The 17,692-nt window shown below is 39.0% G+C and overlaps 1 protein-coding gene across 9 annotated transcripts in view; it reads right to left on the bottom strand.

Moving 5' to 3' along the window:
• Positions 1-17,692, bottom strand: part of LOC136835532 (MAP/microtubule affinity-regulating kinase 3-like) — a 169,007-nt gene that overhangs the window by 118,413 nt on the left and 32,902 nt on the right. For 2 of the 9 annotated variants that reach the window (XM_067099165.1, XM_067099160.1), the window contains exon 1: positions 5,438-5,454. The exons of 6 other annotated variants lie outside the window; for them this stretch is intronic. Coding sequence is in view for 1 of the 3 variants with exons in the window: in XM_067099161.1 (XP_066955262.1) it covers positions 12,880-12,915 (36 nt within the window). In the remaining 2 variants the exon portion in view is untranslated. Of the gene's footprint in view, positions 1-5,437; positions 5,455-12,879; positions 12,916-17,692 lie in introns of those variants that run through there. One more of the 9 variants, XM_067099161.1, reaches the window with a different exon arrangement.

Raw genomic sequence — 17,692 nt, 5'->3', positions numbered from 1 at the left:
TGACAAAAAAAAAAGTTGCTGAAATCTCTCTCTCTCAAAAGGTACATCACATCCAGAATGAAAATTTACATGATTATTGAATTAATAATTTTGATTAAAAACACGTCCGGAATTAAAATTTATATAAATTCATTTTAAAATATTCAGAAGAGAAAAAATCGTGTCAAGATTTAAATTCTAATCAGCTCAGAGCGTTTAAGCAATGAGAAACTTCCAATCACGACTGCTGCTTACAGTTATGTCAATTTCATTCACCATGAATATTACCAGTACCCCAACCCTACCATACCACAGGTAGATTAATTATTTTCCTTTTAAAGGCAGGCCGGTTTGGTGTAGCAGCAACAGCGGCAACGTATCTCCACTTGGCGTGGCAGGAGGGCCATTAAAGTGTTAAGTGTGTGGGGCTGGAAAAATAGCAAATGTGGTAGAGAATAGCAGTCTGAGTCGGATGAAGCGACAGGCAAAGGGAAGGGAAGGGAGGGAAGAGGACGGGACAGAAGTACAGGTGGCGTTTGCTAAGGTGAGGAAATGGACGAGAGGGAAGGGAAGGGAAGGGGAAAGGACTGGTAGGATTGGTAGCATGAGGCAGGGAGAGGATAGGGAGGGGATAGGAGGGGATGGGAGGAGTGTGTGTGTGTGTGTGTGTGTGTGTGTGTGTGTGTGTGTGAGGATGTTGTTCGTCGGTGCATGACCAGGCTTTGTTCGTTCTTGCAGCAGTCCGTTACATCACCACCAAAACGCTTCCTACCGACACCAACGCAACCACCGTTGGCTTCACCCCCCACACCAGGAATAAAAGCAAATTGGGCGAGCACGCAACGCAATGCTCTGTGCTTAATTGGGCAGAAGAGAGAAAAAAATCCTATTCCACCACAATGGCACGTTAACAAATTTTAAGGCGGAATGCAACCACACGCTGTTTGATTTCCTTTACAATTTTCACAACTGTGATGCCGTGTTACATCAAACCTTTAGTTTTATACCTTTTTTTTGGCAAGTTATTAATTAAACGTGGAATACAACCAATGATCTTTAATTACTGCCCTTTCCCCCACTCTCTCTCTCTCTCTTTCTCACAGATGAAAGAAAAAACAAACGAAACAAAATTGCCATGATAAACTAACCTGTCTGCTCAACGGTAAAAAAAAATAAAATAAAATTCAACACGACTTCTAAATCACACAAGTGTGTGATGCTCCTTTAATTTGTATGCCGACTTAAAAAAAAAAAAAAAAAAAGTGATCACCAATTCCCACACCTACAACCTAACAGACATCACTTGTGGTAGGTGTCATGGACACTTTCGCTTATTTCGATCTGCTGGAGAATACGACGACACGAAATTTAATCTTCGCAGCAATGTAATGAAACAATTTGAGACAATAAGTAAGAAAAATCTGTCTTTTTATACTGACGGATAGCTGTTGCCAAAATTTTTCAATATTAAACTTTATAATAATAAATTCGTAATCAATATCATTAGTAAGAAGTGTGGCGTGGACTAAGTTAAAATATGCAGCTAAATGTTGCGTGTGGTTATCTTCAACACCCTAAAAAGACAATTTCCTAAAATGTCATTTTTATATTTCGCCAATAACAATATCTGCGAGGTAACCAAAAAAAATACCTATTTGTTACACATCAAATAATATCCGCAAACTTCAAAATACGACGCGGGGCAGTTTCTACTAGAATGTCAATTCAAGCAGAAACTGAGTATATATGACAAGAGTATCGAAGAACTTAACTGCATGGAGACCAATCTGCAGTATAGTTTAAGCGGTGACACCTTTTATCAAACCGTTACTTAGAAGGAACAACACTGTTGACAACAGAACAGAAATGGCTCACTCAAGTGACCTTCAGCTCTAACTCAGCTGAAGCCTTTTACATAACAGGACCTCACACTATAGCTCTTGTTTACAGCTGAACTGAACACTTCATCATGAACACATTCTTGACATTTCATGCTACCGTCAAATGATACTGAGAGAGAGAAAGCACTTGGATTACATTTTCCAAGTAAAATGTTAAGAAAAGCCTTCATAATGTTTCTTCATGCACAAACATTAACGAGAGAGAGAGAGAGAGAGAGAGAGAGAGAGAGAGAGAGAGAGAGAGAGAGAGAGAGAGAGATTCAAGTGATATATTGCGAGAAGCAGCTCCCCTCATGATGATGAAGCCACCGAGATGAGTCATGGAGTAAAAAGCAGTAATAGTATGCGGTGTCACGCAACATGGCCACCCGGTTAAAAAGGCAACACGCTGCTATATAACGCCCTTCCACTGGAAAGACCAACCCATTTGCACCAGAAAAACGCACGCGAGGAAACCGCTACCAAAAAGCGACAACTTCAAGAGCTATGTATGCAGGATCAATGGTATCAAGGCGTCAAATACAGCCAAATATTTCGACTAGTTGTAAAGAGCAACGCCAGACAACAGACTGTGTTGTGTTAACATTTCTCTTACATATTTAATCTACTAGACACAATCAACAATCCTATGCATTACAATGGCTACAATTACCCCATAACTGACCTAATGTTTTTTTCATTCGCTTTCCAATGGGGACTCTGCACAATCAGAGAGAATGTAAATGAAGATACTGCTGTTCAGAGCCAGTATGCTTAACAGATTAAGCAGGACTGATTACTCGCCAGAGGTCAATGCGCAGATCTAAGCTACAATGCGCACTTTACAGATTTCCAATACACCATTCACGTCCGGCGATAAGGAAAAAAAGAAAAACAATACGATGTATTTTTATCCGGCGGCCGTGCGCAGACTTCGACCTGAATACAATGCAGGTCGTGAATCGTCTGGTTAATATGCATTTGATCCGACTGGGGGAAAAAAATACGGATTAAACTTCGACCAATACCTCGTTATAAGGTCGGCCATGACACAAGAACCAATCTAAGTTTTGGGAAAGTTCATCCCCACATCTCCCTTAAGTTGCCCTGTAATCCAACAGACTGACAGACCAACAAAGCAAATGTTTATAAAAAAAAAAAGGGCAACCAATCTCCCCAGATATATTAGCCATTAATACTCTCCAAAATTGGAACAAGGGCCTATTCTCGAATGCATTATGCCAGGGACGCCTCCTCTCCGTGGACGTGAACAGACGACCAACGAGAGGTGATCCCACCTTATCTCCATAATCACACGCCATGTTTTTATCAGCAGTGCCATGGTTACATTAATGCCCCGTGCGCCACCTCTCAGTCGGTGCTGCTTGCCTCCAATTATGGAAAGGGCAGTCATCCAAACAGCTTTCAATGCTCGTGCACAAAAAGCCCAGGCTGCCAACAAAGGCCATGATGAGGCGGGGAGTCCCTGCGGCCAAGGGACGTGGAGAAAACCTACTCAATGCCACGCCATTGACCTACAAGTGTCCACTAGTTTGCTAATGCTGCAAGCCCTTGGGCACTGTGTGCATAAAATACCAGCAGTATTTTTCATAACACCTTTAATGCAAATACTCAACTAAAAACTTGATGTGCTGTGATTTTCCTGTACAAGCGACTGGCTTGATGTGGGAATTTCCCCTTTGATTGACAAAAGTAACAAATTTCCGATGTTCTGCGAGTTAAGGAAAGAAAAACTGCTTGTGCCAATGTCAAGTATTTCCTACCCTTTTTAAACATTCTTCCATTACTCTTTCATAAGGTCACAAGCAATGTTCATGGAATTTATCCTGAAACTACATCATACCAAACTTATCGACCACCCTGATCATAAAACATACTTTGCCCTATGAACTGTTCTGAGAGAGAGAGAGAGAGAGAGAGAGAGAGAGAGAGAGAGAGAGAGAGAGAGAGAGAGAGAGAGAGAGAGAATCACTTATGCACTTGCGCTAAGGTACTTATCCTTAAGATATCAACCTTTCATCCTTCACAGGCACAAGCTAGAACCTTATGTCTGGGGAAGCACACACACAGCATTATACCCTTGTATCATTTTTATCTTTCGCTGCACCTGACTTACTGTTCCACGCATTCCAAGTGCACCAAAAAAAAAAACATACACACAAACACACATCCATGCGTCCCCTGCTCAGAATTCTTCTCCCTTTCGCCCTTCGAGAAGCCTTACACCAAAACCTGTCTTGAGGAGACTCTTACTCCATATGGTTATAATCATGTAGGCCACCGAGGCTCTTGGACACTCGCTTCTGTCACACACACACACGCACAGAAGCAGACATCTGGCCCATAGGCTAAGAGGAATTAACAACTTGGTCGCATGAGAAGATGCACCGTCACTCGATACTGCACAAGGGCGCAGAGGGTGGACAAAGACATCTGTCACATCGCAAACGACGGAGATTTCTTCGAAAAAGCAGAACATCCTCCTCCTCCCCCTCGTTTAATCTTTTAATCGATCCTCTCTGTCTCTGTCTCTCTCTCTCTCACCCGGAAACTTCTAATCAGTGAATCATTTTTTCTCGAGTTCTCTGTGACCCGACTGTCTTCCAGAAAAGTCCAACGCACATAATAATTTCATGAAGATTTTGCATGCAATCATATAATCATTCATTCAGTCACACACACAATAAATACATACATAAACACATACATATATATTATACACACACACACATATATATATATATATATATATATATATATATATATATATATATATATATATATATATATATATATATATATATATATGGGTTGGTGCAACGTGTGAATACATACAAGCACACAGGCAACGAATGCAGATTGCTTCCCTCCCCTCCCGACAGGTCGTTTGTTACTCATTCGCCACGTCCCCAAACCTAGAGGCGTAATATATTCGTCTCCCTCCATTCTAGGAGGAGGACGACTGTCAACCCGTGAAGATGAAGACAAGGGCGATGATGAGGATGAGGAGGAGATAGATACAATTTCAAAAGCTGCTTTCACATCATCATCATCATCGTCATCATCATCATCATCTCACACCTCTCTTATGTACACGACTCAGATGGTGGTGGTGTTACTCACTCTTCTCAGCCCGTGACCCATCGTGCTCGTGGGGCCTCTCATCAAGGATTGTTCTACAAGAGTCCCTAGAGCTCAAGATATAACCTTTTCACGTATGCATCCCGCACTAACGAAACAGCCGCCGCCGCCGACTTCGGCGAACATTTCCTCATTGGAAAGAATGAACGGATATACTGTGTCTGCACAAAGAGTAGTTGAGCACTTTTTCACCCCTTTCGTTTCGTTACACACAATGACGATCTGACAGCGTTTGCCAATGGAGTTCTTTTCACTAATGGGCGTCAAGTCTGCACGATACTTCTCACGACGGCTTCGTCCACATATTCAGCCGCGAGTGCCTTTTCCAGTGCATGAATTGGCTGCGATAGAAGCACACACTTTCAAAAGAAGTACGGTTTTACGTAGCACCAAAGAGAACACATCCTCTCATTTACCAGCACTCCCAGGAACTGATTCATCCCGCTCAGACCCGCTGCCTGCCCCGACAGTCCCCGAGACGAGTAACCAGCCTCAGGGAGTTGCCAACAACCGCCATTTTCACATTACCCTCCTAACTTTCCGAGAGGCTGAGGTTATCTTCTACAGCCCAAAATTTTCACCATCTTTTTCGTCGAAATGCAAATAAAAAAGCTTATAAAAATAACGCATGATTAATCCCCTTATAAATATCAAAAGGGCGATTGTCGGCTTTAAAAAGCATCTCAACCGGACCGAACATTCAAATGGCGAGGCGGCGTTGCGTGGCAACCCTCCACAGACCAGCTGGGAGGAACAGACGGCATAAGAAGAAAAAAAAAAAATTACAATTTTTGAGGCGGTGCCCCGTGGATGGGTCCTGTGGTTTGCCGAAGCGATGCAAACGGTCGTGCAGTACTTGTCCTTAAGGAAATGACAGAAGACAAAAACTTTCCACTTAATGAAACAATGAAAACTGATGTAACAATCCCAGCAGTCAAGACCCTCCTTTCACCAGGAAGCCAATATCCAAAAAGTTATTCCTCTAATAAACAGATATCCTATCCAGCGACCAATCACATCAAGCTGCAGGGCCAAATATTAGGTATTAAAACTCTAACGGTAATCACTCACTACATAAATGACTAGGCTTCTTGCTGTGGTGCATTATTTTGTTAATATTGCACACCAGCATCAACACGAATTCAAGGGGATCACTTCCCCATAATTCTAATGCGCTTCCAGATATTTGCAACTAATGGTGACATATCGTAACTACAAGTGCAGAGAGAGAGAGAGAGAGTTATCGATCCCTTCTTCACATGGTAACCTAATTGCACTGCATACAAACTGGGTCATCAAACAACACGGCTTTCGACGGTCGTTCGTCCAAATCAAAATGCAAATAATATCGGGCTCTAATGATCGATTGGCCTCTATCGATTCCTGTGCCGAAATAACTGGCTGACAATTTATTACCCAAATTAACGGCTCCAAAAGGCGCAGCGCAATCTCTTTTATGTTTAAATTATCAAACAGAATAATGCTTATTAACAGAGAGAGAGAGAGAGAGAGAGAGAGAGAGAGAGAGAGAGAGAGAGAGAGAGAGAGAGAGAGAGAGAGAGAGAGAGAGAGTTTAAAGGAAAAGAAGACAGCAAAATCAACTGAAGAAACTAATCTTGAAAGACACTGCCACTGAGATGCCACAGCTTATCTCTCTTCGCGAACAGAACTCGAGAAGGTACGATCGATGCTGGTGTTCTCTCTCTCTCTCTCTCTCTCTCTCTCTCTCTGTGTGTGTGTGTGTGTGTGTGAAATCACAAGTCAGTAATGCAATCCTATTTTATATCTGTTGACTACAAATAACAAATTGCTTGAACAAAAAATCCAATGATACATACATACATACAATAATATATATATATATATATATATATATATATATATATATATGTATATATATATAAGTATATATATATATATATATATATATATATATTCAAGTATAATATATATATATATATATATATATATATATATATATATATATATATGTATATTATTTCAAATTATAATATATATATATATATATATATATATATATATAATATATATATATATATATATATATCATATATATATATGCCTAGTCACATAAATCAATATAAGTCAGAGAGAGAGAGAGAGAGAGAGAGAGAGAGGGGGAATGTCAGGATCTAATATCCCCCCGGTAACTGATGACGGCGCTGGAGATTGGGTTTTGTCTCCAACCACACCTCCTCTAACCTCAACCTCCGACTCGGTTCACCAAGTCACAACTCACCTGTCAACTGACTTGCCACCCAACACCCTGACGTAGGTACAGGATTCAAGCAAGCGTCGACGAATCTCTCTCTCTCTCTCATCACAGACCACTCTTCCATAACGGGAATCGACAAACCAATCGCACAGTAATCGATAAACCCGTGGCAGAATAGTGGAACTTTCTAATCCTCAAAGTTCTGTTATCGCTCTCAAAATTGTGAAATGGACTAAAAGTACCAAGTGAATATATTAAGATGAAAGACAAACTATACAGCTATTAGTCCAGCCAATCAGTCATTTCACATTTCTAAAATCCGCTTTCTGTCGCCAATGACATGGAGGTTATTACCTTCGCACCTTTTAATGGTCATATCTGAAGGTCTTTCAACCTGCCTTCACTTTGTTCTTAAAGTTATGATTCAGAGTTTTCTCGAATAATTTCTTGAATCGTCCTGAGTGCCAATATGCTGTAAGCCCTTTTTTCCTATCAGCTGTTGCATCTCGGCTCCATAAACCTATGTTCCTTCATAACAAATTGTAAAATCACACCAATCAATGGACTGCTTATTCTCTGAGTAAAAAGGAAGTACCTTTCCTGAACCCTAAGTCACGTGAGATGCTAGAAAAAAATCTAGATTAACTGGGCTTTGAAAACATGAACATTCCTATTTTTAAAAATATACTAGATCAGGTGCCATTCGAAAGTTGATAACTGGGCTTTGAAAGCATTAACACTCTTATTTTTAAAAATATACTGATTAGTTGCAGTTCGAAAGGTGAACAACCGAATGGATAATGGAAGCTTTTGAAAAGATTATTGTTGATGAAAACCAACATTCTTAACAAAAACGTCCACATAAATTAGGAATAATTCCAGTAAAATATTACGAGATTTGCCAACACGCAGATACCGTAACATAATTCAACACTTACCAAATTGTTTCTGAAACTCTGATACAGACCGTACTGCCACTGCCAAGGCCATGGTACACAGTATTACTTTCTGAACGTTATTGATTCAGAATAACATTAATAAGGGTGAAGTTTGATTCGATTTAATCGAAACCGGGTCAAACTTCCCAATCACCGATTGTGAAATTTGAAGAAGGGTGAGATTCAACGGGTAGCCTATCGTCTTTGTTTGGTTTTTGCAAAAATCACAATTCGTTACCGTTTTCCGTTTTATGCCGTATAAAAGCTTCGTTGGTTCCGGCTTGGCTAAATGAAACTGGTTTACACGTTTAAATATAAATGCAATCTCTAAATAGTACCAATTACTTAGAATGATAGTAAAATAAGTTATTATAGTAAGAATTTAAATCCAACAACTAAACAAATAGAATCATACAATAACATTCACCATGGACGTAAAGCCAGTGTTACATAGGATTATAAGCTGGGGCTATGCGAATTACGGTGCGGAAATTTAGATTATGAACTACAAAGAACGTAATTTACTTTTGGCTCCCAATGCAAAATGGCAGTAAAGCATGATTCTTTACGAAGAGATGAACTCGCATTATCTGTTAATTGCCTGATAGAAGTAAAAGTATTTTAATGATCAATGTAAATATGGATGCCAGACTCTGTCCTTTAGAGAGCCCCAAATTATATAATACAAACTTTTCTATCTCTTGCACTTGTTTTTTTCATAATCTATAAAATATCCTAACAAAATCCACCTCCATCTGTCATTCACTGGGTTTTAAAAGTGAAACGCAAGATGTCTTTTTATAAAAAGATCATATTAAGGCTTCTGCTTGCAAGTCGCTCCATTTCTGAGTGAAAATCGTCTTTCTACCTCGAATATTAGTTTGTTAATATGAGGGAGAACGCCCCGCCCCCTCCCTTCCCAAATTATTATTTTCCTTATGAGGGAACTAAACCATGAGTAGCCACTTAGAAGTTACTATACCGCATCCATGATATATTTTCTTAAATATTTTATTTTATACGTTGCTCTAAAATAATCAAAATGCTTTTTCCAGTCACTTCCTTTGCACGTCACAAGCAAGTTATGAAATCGTGAACAAGCATTTTTCATAAGCAAGTTACGAAATCGTGAACAAGCATTTTTCATAAATTATACGAATCTTTAGTTTTTACTCATATGCAAAATACGATTATATTCATTTTTTATAATTTCACTAATGCTTTAACTATTTCAGCTTAAATGTCAAGGTCGTCCCTTTTTTTCCACGAACATAATACTTACTTTAATTCAACAGATAAACGGAAGGCTCTTCTGTCCGCCTCGACATCAGTCTTTCCACATTAATAACCGTAGTATTACACAAGAAATAAAATTATTTTCTCTAGTACTTGAAATTTAAAAAAGAAGAATTTCCACTTCACAGAATTACTTCACTTGACTAAATAAGAAACGAACACCCCAGCGAAGCAAAATGACTGCAATCCCGACAAGAAAAAAAAAAAAAATGACATCATGCTCAAACATGGCATCCAAGTTACTCATTCCATTGTATCCGATTCATTCATCAAGTCCGCATCAAGTCAGGTAGATTAAGAAGAAAATAAATAAAAAAATTAAGAACTAAAAATATGACGACCAAAGCTAAAAATGGCACCAAGCTGGTATAAACCAGAACTCGATGTAATTCGCAGGAACGGAAGAAAAAAAAAATTACTGAATGACGTTTGCACTTTTGGCAGCGGTAATCACTGTTTTCATTCCCGACAGGGTTTCAAGCACAGGTGATGAATAAGGAAGGGAAGAGTCTACGAGGAGGAGGAGGAGGAGGAGGAGGAGGAGGAGGAGGAGGAGGGAGGAGGAGGAGGAGAGAGAGAGAGAGAGAGAGAGAGAGAGAGAGAGAGAGAGAGAGAGAGAGCAGGGGAGGGAGGGGAGGAGGAGGTGGAGGGGGAGGAGGAGGGTGAACGTGAAGCCGCTCCTCAATTGATTTTGGTCCAACACTGCCCTCTGGGAGTGTCCTCTACTTTTCCTTGCTTCGTTCCCTTTAACGATCGTAGCTCTCCTTTAAACAAAACCCATATTACACACTCACAATAAACTTGAGTCTATGCACACAAAGGTCTGGCTGCGTTTCCCCTGCAACAAATCCATTTGCTGTCGATCGCAGTCATTTACGAGTAATGCACACGCACAAACCCACAAACTACCGCGCAGGAAGAGCACAGGTGAAGCCAATTATGGCCGAGACATTATTTCAACATGGACAATGTCTAATGTGTCTTCAAACAGCATCTATTTATCTATCTATCTAATATATATATATATATATATATATATATATATATATATAATATATATATATATATATATATATATATATACCACAGCAAAGCCTCTGGGCTCGCATCTGCAAAGTCAGTGGTTCGCTCCGTCCAACCGCCATCAGTCCACCCAGTGTAGAAGGGTTCTAGTGTCTGCTGGAATAACGAGAAAGGTCGTAGGCCTAGCAAGATCATCGCTGGAGATTTGCTGATAAAACCCACTTTATCAAATCCCAACTATGCCCTCCTCGTCAACCTGTCATTCTTTCCATTTCCCTTTCACCTACACTCACCCTTTTACCAATTATCTTCGTCTTTCATTTACAGTCAACCTTTTACCAATTATCTTCGTCTTTTATTTACACTCACCCTTTTACCAATTATCTTAGTCTTTTATTTACACTCAACCTTTCACCAAATATCTTCGTATCTCCATATTTCTCATCCTCTCAATTCTTATAATACATAAACAATTCACCTCTACAGCTTCCATTGTCTTTCCTTAGTTTGTATTCAAGATCTACACTTCGCTTTCATTCAGAGGAGTTGGATCAACAATACTCCCATACATTCCAACCTTAGATTCCATCACTCCAGATTCCTAATCTTATAGGTACCTCCTGCTACAGTCCTTGTTTCACCTACTCTATAACTCACTTCTCTCTTCCTGCTTTCATTAAAAATATTCATTCCATATTACTTTAAAATTCACTATTCCCTCTTCCTGGTTACCATTTACCTTTATAATCTTCCTCCTGCTCGATATTATTCTCACCTTTCTCTAATTTGTTTACTTTTCCACTTAGCTCCGCAGTTTCTTTTCACTATCCAAAGTATAGTAAACTCTGCTAAAATCAATCATTCCACACTTCGTTATCTCAAAACGTAGCAACTTTCTCTGGAACTTGCATCACTCATCCACAAAAATATTAAACAAAGGAAACATCATGCCCTTCTTACAGTCCCATGCTTCACTTCCATTTCAAAAATTCTTTATTCTTCTCAACAATTTGCCCTCTACATCACACATCCCAACACCCTCCACATTGCTTCTCCATCAATTACATCAAACATTCTCTAAGTAAATGTGTGCTGCAGTGTTTTCGTTAATTTCCTATTTTCTCACAATAATTTAATTACAATCAAAATCCTATCATATAATTTCCTTAGTATACTCAGAAAATTTATGCACCTGTAACTCTTAATGTTTCCTCTATCTCCATTGGCCTTACATTATGAAACCATCGAGAATTTTTCCCACATCCAAAAATACCTTACACAAACTAGGCAGCCACACAACACCGTAACACATCATCCCATGCGTAATCCCACCAACTCCTGGTCTCTTTCACAAGCATAATCAAACTTACCCTAAATCAAACTCTGCCACTCTCTTCTGTCTTCTATATTCACAAATCCTAATATTCATCACTCCATTGCATTCTCTCCCTTTGCACATTATAATCTGAGATCCAACTGTTTAATTACCTTCCTTTCTACATTTGCCTCTTTGTAGAATACCACCTAATTCTCACTGACGTTCTTGCGTATCTACACACCTTTCCCCTACACTTCTTATTACATGCCTTATTTTTCTTTCTCACCATCTTCTTGGCATCCTGATCCATCCTCCTGTACTTCTGCACAAAATCCTTCCTGTCTTGCAACTGCACAGAAAACAACCGATTTTTTCCTTCGCCAAACTTCTCACTTCCTCATACCACCTTTCATTATTTTCTATTACTATTCCCGCCTTCTTAAAAAAAACATCCTGCAGACTCCATAACACCATCCTACACAATCTTCGTATTCCAACTTTTGTGTCTCTTATTTTAGCAGGCTTTCATCCATTTTACTCATTATCGACATTTTTCTTGATTACCCTTGCAACTATTTTTTCACCTACTCCTTACCTGTGCGCACTCCCGTGTATCTTTGTCCTCGACCAAATACTCATCAGATATACCTGCAGACATCCAACTCCCAGACATTACCTCGGTCTCTTAAAAACTATCATTTTAATCGAATGTGTGTATATATATATATATATATATATATATATATATATATATATATATATATATATATATATATATATATATATATATATATATATTGTGTATATATATTACATAAATAATAATGATTTATGTTTACAATAACCTTAAAATGACGAGCTATGTTTCTTTATATAAAAATGTGAATAAATGTATGCAAACATTTGAAAAATTCTTCAAGCGAACGCGCATATAATATTGGACCAAACATCACATACAAGTACGGCCATATCAATGAGTAAATAAATATACATAAATAAAAGAAGCTAGACCAACAAGAATGAGGAAAAATCATCCTGTTTACTCACCCGCGTCGTTCTTAGTCCGTCACTGGATGTCCTTACCTGCAACATAATGAGAATCATCATTAATAATTGTAACCAAGGCCTAATTATGAAAATAGTAAGGTTGTAATGCATACTACCACGTAATCGAAAAACTTTCCTAAAAACCCCACAAAGAAATTATCTGCTTTAATAAAGCTGCCAAGGATAAACCAGCCAACTATGATTTGCTATGTGAAAGGCAATAAGAACTCCCTCCCACTGCATCCAAAGGTAAGAAAAAGGTCATAAAACGCACACAGGTGAATAAAATTCTATGTTGAGAAATGGTGACGTCATTACAAAACTATTAAAGGAAGGCTCATGAGCTCAGATTTGATGACAAAATTCAGGCGGTGTAGGAGGGTTACGTCACCGGGGTATGATGGATTTACCTCATGAATCTAACTTCTAAGCATCACAATATAATGTTTTCTTAAGAGAAATAATTATTAGAACGTCTTGCATAACCTTATAACAGAGTTACTAACAAGCAGCCTAAGATGATAAACTGAAAAAATTCAATTAACAGAAGACAATTTTGTGAATACAGTATGCTGGAATTATTAGTCCATATGAACAGGGCGAAAAAATAAAGATATGTTAATAACATTTCTACCATGAAATCACACACACACATCACAGAATTCTGAATTTAAAGAAATAGCTTTAGCAGCGGACTATATATCTGAAGCCTACTTTTGATTGGTTATGCTTATATAAAGTCTATAATTCTTACCAGAATGAAGTTAAGTAACGTAACCTAACTACTGTAATTTGTTTGTTAACCGGTTAGGTTCCTAACCACTTATTAAAGAAAATAAAACAATGTTAGTGAGTGAATATCTATATGTTGATTTGATTCCCTGAACCGTCACCATACATGAAATAATACTATAAGCAGCTTTTAATAGCTGCTCCAAATTCACAAGCCGTTGCAAACGCTTCTGCGTGTTGGTAGTTGTCCCACCCAGGTCTCATATCTAGTTACAGACATGCCAAGTTTACTATTAATTTCTCCAGTTCCAAACTCCGACACTTCAATATTCGGGAGACCGTCCCATTCTGCCCGAGGGCAATGTGTTCCTCTCCAAACTAGTCACCCTCACTCAGACCATTTCCGAATTTCCTATCACCATCACATTCCGTTGTCGTTTTACCACTATAGTCTTCTCACCATCTAACGAACTACAACTACACAACCGGAGATCAGATTACCCTACAACAATGATGTTTCGCTCAAATAATTATTTCAAACTAATAACTTCCAATTACTAACGCTTCTGAGTCTGCTTGCTGTAACAGGGGACTCGGCTTCAAGTGCAATCTTTTAACTCCCCATAAAGTGAAGCGATGGGTAATAAGATTATCCTCATTCTTCGTTCCCGATGAAGGTGAATAAATGATCCTACGTGGTCAATTCGCCATAAACTAAAACTATTCACTTTCTGGCAATTCTTCTCCATATTCCTTTTTAATATGTTTCGTTCGTTTTTCTTCCCATAAATTAAGATCTTGCTTAGTCTTGCTATATAGATCTTTAAGCCTATTTCATAAGACTATTTACTTTTCAAACCGTTAACGTGAAAATCTTTATTCTCATTAACTATTCAAGACTGTTGTTGTCACTACTGAGCTACAACCTACAATTCAAACAGATAGTTTAACCAAATTCCTTAGTCAGAAACTATCTACTGATTTCACACCTAATCTAACGGGAGCCCAAAATATCCAGAACCTCAGTCCAACTGAGGAAACTCTGTCTTTACTGCAAAATCAATAACTTCCGCAACTGCAACTTTCTTCCTCCCTCCCCAAACTCATGGATCCATAACGGATTCTCCCGCACAACTCGCCAGCTTTATAGGCACTCGTTATTCAAACAAGGTTTCCTTAAACATACGGCGTCTGGGACTAGAAATTTGCTCTTATCAAAATTTAGACACGGGCTACCATCGTCGGCTCCGGAGGTTTACTTAAGATTGCTGCCTCCAGCACGTCCCGTGTTACTTCACGATTACCTAAAAAATCAAGACGACGGAAATGTTGATGTTTTAACTTGACGTCCTTCATACTTGTTGGATTAACAACGTCTACGAGCTGATAACGTAAAAGTGTATACATCCGGCTAGATGTCATCAAGAGTACTGGGAATATATATTTTTTTCGGTCCCTAAACGACCATCACTATAATGGATCTTACACTTACAAAATGCAGTGAAAACAATTTAGATGTCAAGCGCAGTGACGACACCAGAGCCACTGCTTATAAATGCAGTTTAGTATGCATGCCACTTTAAAAACATTGCATTCACTATTCACGTCTAAGTAACCTCTTTCCAGATTTCGAGTAGTTTTAGAAACGTTGGAAGAGGGGAATAAAAATTAGTGGGATAAGGGAAAAATGAAGGCTTGGGAGCCAACTGCACGACAGATATATATAGCTACGGCAGCGCAGATTTAAAAAACCGCAGGTCGATGGCAACAATAATGCTAGGCATAGCGAAGGACCTAACAATACCTCTCTCTTCATTTCCTAACACCCTTACATCTACGTATTCCATCCGACATCCTCATGTTTTCGTATTCTCCTCATATTCTAATTTCTTAATCTTGTATCTAAAAAAAAAATCACTCGTACTTTATTTCAACATCCTCAAGTATTCGTACACGACCTGAACATCCTTTGCAATTTCTCTGGACCTTTCTTCAGCCAGCCAACCCGATTCCCGGAAGTACATCAATCACAAAAAAAAAAAAAGTGGGGGGAATTTGCACAAGAAATCATCTCCCGTCACACGAATGTAGGTCAGACGGGAGGTTTTCCCTTTCGGAAAGAGCGCAGTTACGACGCAGATACGGCTCACGATTTGGCAAAATGACTCTTCAGTACCATCAACCTACTTTCAATACACATCCGCCACAACGACGAGGACGAAAGCGCCGCTTCCTTGCAGAAATTGCCGACATACGGACCCATTTCCTGCCCAAGGGTAAACATGACCAAACCCGCCTAAAATATATCAGCAAATAAGCCGCATACACAAGATATACGGGCACGGACTATATACCCCAGGTTACTTATGTCAACTAAATATCAATTGCTCAAGTTTTATTATTATTATATTATTCAAAGATAAACCCTACTGATAAGGAACAAGCCCACACGGGCCAATGACTTGAAATTCAAGCTTCCAAAGAATGTGGTATTCATTAGAAAGACGTGAAATTTATGCTTCCAAAGTATATAGTACTCTTTAGAAAGAAGTAAACGGAGGTAAAGGAAAATACAAAGAGAGTTGATCACTTATTAAAAAGAAAAAAATAACAAATACACAAAAAACCTGAGTAAATTATCAAAATGCAAAGATAACTGTATTAGGGTAGTGATGCATAGCGTTTACATTAATATATCTGTACGTAAATTACATAAACAACGGAGTACTTAAAGGGACGAAATGTCAAAACCTAGTGCCTCTCTAGCATTGCTACAGCCTTCCATTGGCAAATAAACAACACTGGCAACGACTGGCCGATCCTACCCAGACCTGAAATCCCCTGGAAACACAGACACGAGCGTGGCTTGCCACATAATGATACCTAAATCAATTATTCGGCCCGCAGTGTGGCAACCGATCCGCTTACCCAACTAACCTTACCGTCCACGTTCTCAGACAGCGTTAGTCACTCCTTCCAAACAATTCCGACCCCGTAGGAGGGCAGTGCCGTCAGTGCACCTCACGCAGGGGACTGTAGGCATTACATAAGGTTCTTTGCAGCTTGCCCTCGGCCCCTAGCTGCAATCCCTTTCGCTCCTTTTACTCTAACTCCTTTCATATTCTCTTTCTTCCGTCTCACTTGACACCCTCCCCTAACAATTGATTCATAGTGCAACTGCGAGATTTTACTCCTGTTACACCATTCAAACCTTTTACTGTCAATTTCCGTTTCAGCGCTGAATGGCCTCATAGGTCCCAGAGCTTGGCCTTTGGCCAAAATTCTATATTCACTTCAATTCAAATAATTCTGACGACGATGAGGGGAAAAGAATCGCAAACATTAACTTTTGAAGTTATGATGAAAAGATTGCTCGCTCGCTCGCTTGCTCTCTCTCTCTCTCTCTCTCTCTTTCTTACAGTTACTTGGGGCTATCGACTCTCCAACGTCAAAGGTAACAACATTAATCCATTACGCATAGGACGACACTGCCAAAGAACCTTTCAATATAACACAAATTTCAACTTACATGACGGATTTTTTTTCACTGCATAATGAAATAATGAAGAAAGGACGAGTAATAAACTTATGAGAAAAATAACCGCGACAAACTTATCACCGGATCGAAAACGGGCTGTACTAAAGCAGAATTCAATTACAAAAAAATAAAAAAAGAACAATCAGAATAAGAGTAACGTTGCGTCAAATTTTCTAAGCACAAATAGTATGACAGACTATAATTTACGGAAAGGAGGCAGGTCACGCACCTTCCCAATTCCAAATTGAAGCTATCACATTAACAGCTCGCTGGTAATTGTCTTTGACCTTATCGTTATTGTCTCTTCGATTACACAATTGGCTTTAACTGATACACACTCAGAAAGTACAACGCACTCAAGTCCATTTCTGTATTTGAACAAAGTCATTCTTTTCGTAAACTAGTCCACGGTATCAGGACCAGTATAAAATGGAACCAACACTTGGGTAAACACATTCCAAAGACAAGGTTAGAGAAAGTCTTAACGAAACCAAATGGAGCCTTAACAAGAAAATTGGTATACATACAAATATAGAAATGTTG

Source organism: Macrobrachium rosenbergii, chromosome 55 (assembly GCF_040412425.1).
Source record: "Macrobrachium rosenbergii isolate ZJJX-2024 chromosome 55, ASM4041242v1, whole genome shotgun sequence".
In the NCBI taxonomy this organism is placed as follows: Eukaryota; Metazoa; Arthropoda; class Malacostraca; order Decapoda; family Palaemonidae; genus Macrobrachium; species Macrobrachium rosenbergii.
The sequence above is the reverse complement of the archived record's forward strand: the minus strand, read 5'-3'. Positions and strand labels throughout refer to the sequence as shown.